The following is a 7500-nucleotide window of genomic DNA, read 5'->3' on the forward strand; positions in this document are numbered from 1 at the left end:
GAAAAGCGGCTGCAGCGCTGCGAATTGCGAATGAATGAATGCAGTTGACTGCAGAGTTTTTTTATTTATTTTTTGTGCAAATAAACACACTTTACAGCATTTTCGCACCATGAATTGATTAACGTGGAACCCGACTTAAACACGTTTAAAAACGTATTCGGGCGTTTCCTTTTAGTGGCCAATTGTACGGAATATGTACCAAACTGTGCAATCTACTAATAAAAGTATAGATCAATAAAAAAAAAAAAAAAAAAAAAATAAAATAAAAAAAAACGGATGTAGTATTCCAGTACTGACCCCGATGGCCAGCTCACGTGTCACACACACGTGTGTATTTGATGTTATTTTTTGCACACACAAAAAGCCCTGCTCCGTCGAAAAGGAGCATGCAAATATTGTAGTTTTAAGGTGAACTGCAGCGTGTATTGTTTGCCAAACATCAAACGAGACCTGCAGGGAGGGGGGGGGGGGGGGGGGGGGGGGGACAGGAAGAAAACACGCCATATTGCAAAAGCTCTCAGGCTGTAAACCTCCACCAGGCTGCGTTTTTTTTCACCACTTTACCACTTTAGGGGCTATTCACCGCGTTTGCCTCCGCAGATAACAGCCTGTCTGGCGGATCTGAATGTCGCCATAAAGCCCCCTTTTTTTCCCTTCCTTTTGTCCGCGGGGACTATATTGGCGCAGGAGGAAGCATCCGGTCTCATGGCCCACGGAGGTCGCTGTTGGCCCACTTGCCTTTTTTCTCCCCCCTTCCCCTCCACTGCAGTGGTCGTAACCGAGGCCTTGTCTGCATGCGTCACCCCGGCTTATGACCAGAAACGCACACAATCCAACACCAATGCGTAATTGGGCACGGGCAAAGCGCACCTTTTCTGCACATTTCTGTCCTCTTTTTTTTTTTTTTTTTTTTAAATCTGCAGTCGTCATCGATGTCCATAACTGGGGCAATTAAGACAGTTTCATGTTGCAGGGTCATTTCAAAAAAGCCCCCCAACAACATGAAACTACCTAAACCACTCGACAGTCCATCCGGGGCCGCTGAAACAATATTTCATCATCATATTCATCATAATAGCAGCAAATAACGACGTGAATTTTGTGCACCCACGCACACACACACACACACACGTACGCGGGTAAGAATGAAACCCCACTTACCCGTTCATGATCCCTGCTAAGAAAAAAAAAATGTGACTTTTGGTATCCACGAGGCGGCATGATAAGGAGGGCCTCCTATCCGCGTGAAAGCCTCTCCCACGACTGAAGCGTGGAGGAGAGAAAGCTCGTCTGGCGGTCATAAAAGCCGACAATAGCCTGCAAGCATGCAAGCTCAAGACGCCTCGCAGCCCCCTTTCTCTCATATATACGTGCAGACATTTCCAAACACGCACTCCACGCGATTTTTTTTTTTTTTTTTTGTACGATTCCACGCACTTGAAACACGCACACTGCAGGGAGCAACAGTTCATAATGCGACAGAGCGATAATTTATTCATCATGACACAAACACAAGGTCGGTATGTACACAACAATATATACAACTTATTCTGCCTACTGCGCATGTCAGACGCTCACTCGATAGTATTACGTCATATTGTTGTTGTTTATACGAGTCCATGCAAACTCAAGATGGATGACTGGAAAATAAAATGAGGTGTGTGTGAGACTACGACACGTGTGTGTGTGTGTGTGGGGGGGGGGGGGGGGGGGGGGGGGGGGGTCATTTATTACATTCTTTCCGTTTCCATTTTGTCGATGACGTCACCTCGTTCATCACGAGAACCCGTAGCTGGAGGTGAGCTCCCGGATGCGGTTTTCCCGCGTCATCTTCTTGAGTTTCATCCGGCGGTTCTGGAACCAGATCTTCACCTGCCGGTCGGTCAGGTGCACGCTCCTGCTGATCTCCAGGCGGCGCTCTCGGGTCAGGTACATGTTGAAGAGGAACTCCTTCTCCAGCTCCAGAGTCTGGTGCTTGGTGTACGGGCAGCGCTTCTTCCGCCCGCTCTTCGCCGTCAGCCAATTGGCGGCCGCGTCGCTTTTGTTGTTGTCCCCTGCGGAAGGGAAGGAGGCGCGCGCACGCGCATTGGGCTGTTATTCGCCTTTTGAGCCGTCAACACGCGTCTTTGTCTGTTTTCTAGCATAAATACACGCGTGCACACCTTGTGCTACTGTATGTGGCTTTTTACGCAGCGCCCTTGTAGTTTTCCGTGTATCATTTAGTGAGGTGTGTTTGTGTGTGCGTGTTTTATTTTGCGTGATGTCAGTGTGTGTCTGAAGGTATACAGTAGTCAGGGAGTTGTGTACATTTTGTATCATGTGTATTGTATGTATTTTGTATATCAGCTTTTCTATATATATATGTGTGTGTGTGTGTGTGTGTGTGTGTGTGTGTGTGTGTGTGTGTGTGTGTGTGTGTGTGTGTGTGTGTGTGCGTGTGTGTGTGCGTGTGTGTTATTTTGTCGTCTCTTTTAGCTTGTTTGTATTTGACAGTGTGTGTTGAGTGTATTTCTGTATCTTGGAGAGTGTTTACAAGTACTATTGCATCTTTTAGCTTCTGTTTACGTTTATAATTGTATCTTGTTATTTTTATATTTTTACATTATTTTTTGTACCTTTTAGCAGATGTGTACATGCATTTTAGTTCCTTTTACCATTTGTTTACATGCATTTTTGTACATTTTAGCAAATGTTGACATGCATTTTTGTACATTTTAGCAAATGTTGACATGCATTTTTGTACCTTTTAGCAAATGTTTACACATATTTGTGTCGTTTTTTAGCATATGTTTACATTAATTTTTGTACCTTTCAGCAAATGTTTGCATGCTTTTTTTTGTACCTTTAGCATATGTTGACATGCATTTGTGTATTTTTTAGCAAATGTTTACATGCATTTTTGTCTCTTTTACCAAATGTTAACATGCATTTTTGTACCTTTTTAGCAAATGTTGACATGCATTTTTGTACCTTTTAGCAAATATTTACATGCATTTGTGTATTTTTTTTTTAGTACGTTTAGATGCATTTTGTCTCTTTTACCGAATGTTAACACGCATTTTAGTTCCTTTTAGCATATGTTTACATGCATTTTTGTACATTTTAGCAAATGTTGACATGCATTTTTGTACATTTTAGCAAATGTTGACATGCATTTTTGTACCTTTTAGCAAATGTTTACACATATTTGTGTCGTTTTTTAGCATATGTTTACATTAATTTTTGTACCTTTCAGCAAATGTTTGCATGCTTTTTTTTGTACCTTTTAGCATATGTTGACATGCATTTGTGTATTTTTTAGCAAATGTTTACATGCATTTTTGTCTCTTTTACCAAATGTTAACATGCATTTTTGTACCTTTTTAGCAAATGTTGACATGCATTTTTGTACCTTTTAGCAAATATTTACATGCATTTGTGTATTTTTTTTTTGTACGTTTAGATGCATTTTGTCTCTTTTACCGAATGTTAACACGCATTTTAGTTCCTTTTAGCATATGTTTACATGCATTTGTGTATTTTTTTAGCCAATGTTGACAGGCATTTGTGTAATTTTTTGCATATGTTTACATGTATATTTGTACCTTTCAGCGTATGTTTACATGTATATTTGTACCTTTTAGCATATGTTTACATGTATATTTGTACCTTTTAGCAATGTTTACATGCATTTTTGTAGTTTTTGATCATGTGTTTAAATACATTTTTGTACCTTTTAGCAAATGTTTGTATGTATTTTTTAAATCTTTACATACATTTTGTACCTTTTACCGAACGTTAATATGTATTTTTGTGTTTTTTTAGCATATGTTTACATAGACTTTTGTACCTTTTAGCAAATGTTTATATGTATTTTTTTAGCAAATCTTTACATACATTTTGCACCTTTTAGCAAATGTTAATATGTATTTTTGTGTTTTTTTAGCATATGTTTACATACATTTTTGTACCTTTTAGCAAATGTTAACATGTATTTTGTGTACCTTTTAGCATATGTTTACATGAATTTCTGTGCATTTTATCAAGTGTTTACACATATTTTGGTAGTTTTTTAGCAAATGTTTACAATAATTTTTGTACCTTTTAGCAAATGTTTACATGCATTTGTGTATATTTTAGCCAATATTGACGGGCATTTGTGTATTTTTTAGCATATGTTTACATGTATATTTGTACCTTTTAGCATATGTTTACACGTATATTTGTACCTTTTAGCAAATGTTTACATGTATTTACATAGTTTTTGATCATATGTTTATATTAATTTTTGTACCTTTTAGGAAATATTTACATGTATTTTTTAGCAAATCTTTACATACATTTTGTACCTTTTACGAACGTTAATATGTATTTTTGTGTTTTTTTTAGCATATGTTTACATGCATTTTTGTACATTTTAGCAAATGTTGACATGCATTTTTGTACATTTTAGCAAATGTTGACATGCATTTTTGTACCTTTTAGCAAATGTTTACACATATTTGTGTCGTTTTTTAGCATATGTTTACATTAATTTTTGTACCTTTCAGCAAATGTTTGCATGCTTTTTTTTGTACCTTTTAGCATATGTTGACATGCATTTGTGTATTTTTTAGCAAATGTTTACATGCATTTTTGTCTCTTTTACCAAATGTTAACATGCATTTTTGTACCTTTTTAGCAAATGTTGACATGCATTTTTGTACCTTTTAGCAAATATTTACATGCATTTGTGTATTTTTTTTTAGTACGTTTAGATGCATTTTGTCTCTTTTACCGAATGTTAACACGCATTTTAGTTCCTTTTAGCATATGTTTACATGCATTTGTGTATTTTTTTAGCCAATGTTGACAGGCATTTGTGTAATTTTTTGCATATGTTTACATGTATATTTGTACCTTTCAGCGTATGTTTACATGTATATTTGTACCTTTTAGCATATGTTTACATGTATATTTGTACCTTTTAGCAAATGTTTACATGCATTTTTGTAGTTTTTGATCATGTGTTTAAATACATTTTTGTACCTTTTAGCAAATGTTTGTATGTATTTTTAAATCTTTACATACATTTTGTACCTTTTACCGAACGTTAATATGTATTTTTGTGTTTTTTTAGCATATGTTTACATAGACTTTTGTACCTTTTAGCAAATGTTTATATGTATTTTTTTAGCAAATCTTTACATACATTTTGCACCTTTTAGCAAATGTTAATATGTATTTTTGTGTTTTTTTAGCATATGTTTACATACATTTTTGTACCTTTTAGCAAATGTTAACATGTATTTTGTGTACCTTTTAGCATATGTTTACATGAATTTCTGTGCATTTTATCAAGTGTTTACACATATTTTGGTAGTTTTTTAGCAAATGTTTACAATAATTTTTGTACCTTTTAGCAAATGTTTACATGCATTCGTGTATATTTTAGCCAATATTGACGGGCATTTGTGTATTTTTTAGCATATGTTTACATGTATATTTGTACCTTTTAGCATATGTTTACACGTATATTTGTACCTTTAGCAAATGTTTACATGTATTTATATAGTTTTTGATCATATGTTTATATTAATTTTTGTACCTTTTAGGAAATATTTACATGTATTTTTTAGCAAATCTTTACATACATTTTGTACCTTTTACCGAACGTTAATATGTATTTTTGTGTTTTTTTTAGCATATGTTTACATACATTTTTGTACCTTTTAGCAAATGTTAACATGTATTTTTGTACCTTTTAGCATATGTTTACATGAGTTTCTGTACATTTTATCAAATGTTTCCACATATTTGGGCAGTTTTTTAGCAAATGTTTACAATAATTTTTGTACCTTTTAGCAAATTGTTACATGTATTTTGTGTACCTTTTATCATATGTTCACATTCATTTTTGTACCTTTTATCATATGTTCACATTAATTTTTGTACCTTTTAGCATGTTCACATTCATTTTTGTACCTTTTAGCAAATGTTTATATGTATTCTTGTATTTTTTACCATATGTTTATATACATTTTTGTACCTTTCAGCATATATTTACATGCATTTTTGAAGTTTTTTAGAATGGTTATATTAACTTGTGTACCTTTCAGCAAATGTTAACAAGTATTTTTGTACCTTTTAGCATACATTCAAGATGAATTTATGTACCTTTTAGCAAGTGTTTATATGTATTGTTTAGCATATGTTTACATGTATTTTGGTATCTTTAAGCGTCTGTTTTTGTATTTTTAGCATATGTTAAGATGTATTTTTGTGTTATTTTTCATGCAGTTATATATATTTTTGCATCTTGTGTTTACATGCATGTTTATGTCTTTTAGCATGTGTTACCATGTATTTTGTGTCTTTTAACATATTTTACATGTATTTTGGTATCTTTTACAATATATTCAGTTATTTTCGTATCTTAATTGTAGCATCTATTTTTGTTTCTTTTAACGTGTGTAAATGTATTTTTGTTTCTTTCAGCGTATGTTTAGATATATTTTAGTATTATTTTTAATACCTTTGTATAAATTTTTGCGTCCTTGTATTTACATGCATTTGTATGTCTTTTAGCCTGTGTACATGTATTTTGCATCTTTTAGCATATTTTACATGTATTTTCGTATCTTTTGTCATATATTCAGTTATGTTTGTATCTTAATTGTAGCATTTATTTTTGTTTCTTTTAGCGCGTGTTTTGATACATTTTTGTGTCTCTTAGAATGTATTTGTGTATCTCTGAGCATAGGTTTTGAAGTATTTTGTATTTTCAAACATGTATTTTCAAGTATGTTTTGTATTTTAGCACGGATATCTTTATATTTTAGAATCAATTTTTGTTTCTTTTAGCATATATTTTATAGTATTTTGCATACATTACCATATGTTTTTTAAATGCATTTTGTATCTTTTAGCATGAGTTTTCATGTTTTTTTGTATTATTTAGCATGTGTTTTACATGCACTTTTGCATCTTTTACCATGTGTTTACATGTATCTTGTAGCATGTGTTTACACATTGTGTAACTTGTAGAATGTGTTTGAATGTATTTTTATATCTATTGGCATATGTTTACATGCATTCTGTTTCTTATACCATTTGTTTACGTGCATTTTGTATCTTTTATCATGTGTTTACATGTATTTATGTATCTTTTAGCATATGTTTACATGTATTTTGGATGTTTTACATGTGTTTTTGTATATTTTAGCTTACGTTTACATGTATCTTTGTATATTTCCGCATGTGTTTACATGCATTTTGTATCTTTTAGCATATGCTTATTTGTATTTTTTCATCGGTTACCATATGTTTACATGCATTTTGTACAGCATATGTTCACATGTATTTTGGTATCTGTTACCATGTTTACATGTATTTGTGTGTATTTTCATAACTTGTAGCATGTGTTTACATGTATTTTGTATCTTTTACCATATATTCAGTTATTTTTGTGTATTTCAGCATCTATTTTTGTGTCTTTTAGTATTTGTTATGTATTTGTGTATGTTTTAGTATATATTTATA

General features: G+C 33.1%; 1 protein-coding gene across 1 annotated transcript in view; it reads right to left on the reverse strand.

Annotated features, from left to right (window-relative positions):
- Positions 1–1467: 1467 nt before the first annotated feature.
- Positions 1468–7500, reverse strand: part of LOC133539999 (homeobox protein Hox-A10-like) — a 9125-nt gene continuing 3092 nt past the window's right edge. The window contains exon 2 of the mRNA XM_061882447.1: positions 1468–2054. Within this exon, the coding sequence (XP_061738431.1) occupies positions 1777–2054 (278 nt within the window). The 3' untranslated portion in view covers positions 1468–1776. The remainder of the gene's footprint in view (positions 2055–7500) is intronic.

Source organism: Nerophis ophidion, linkage group LG21, assembly GCF_033978795.1.
Source record: "Nerophis ophidion isolate RoL-2023_Sa linkage group LG21, RoL_Noph_v1.0, whole genome shotgun sequence".
Classification (NCBI taxonomy): Eukaryota; Metazoa; Chordata; class Actinopteri; order Syngnathiformes; family Syngnathidae; genus Nerophis; species Nerophis ophidion.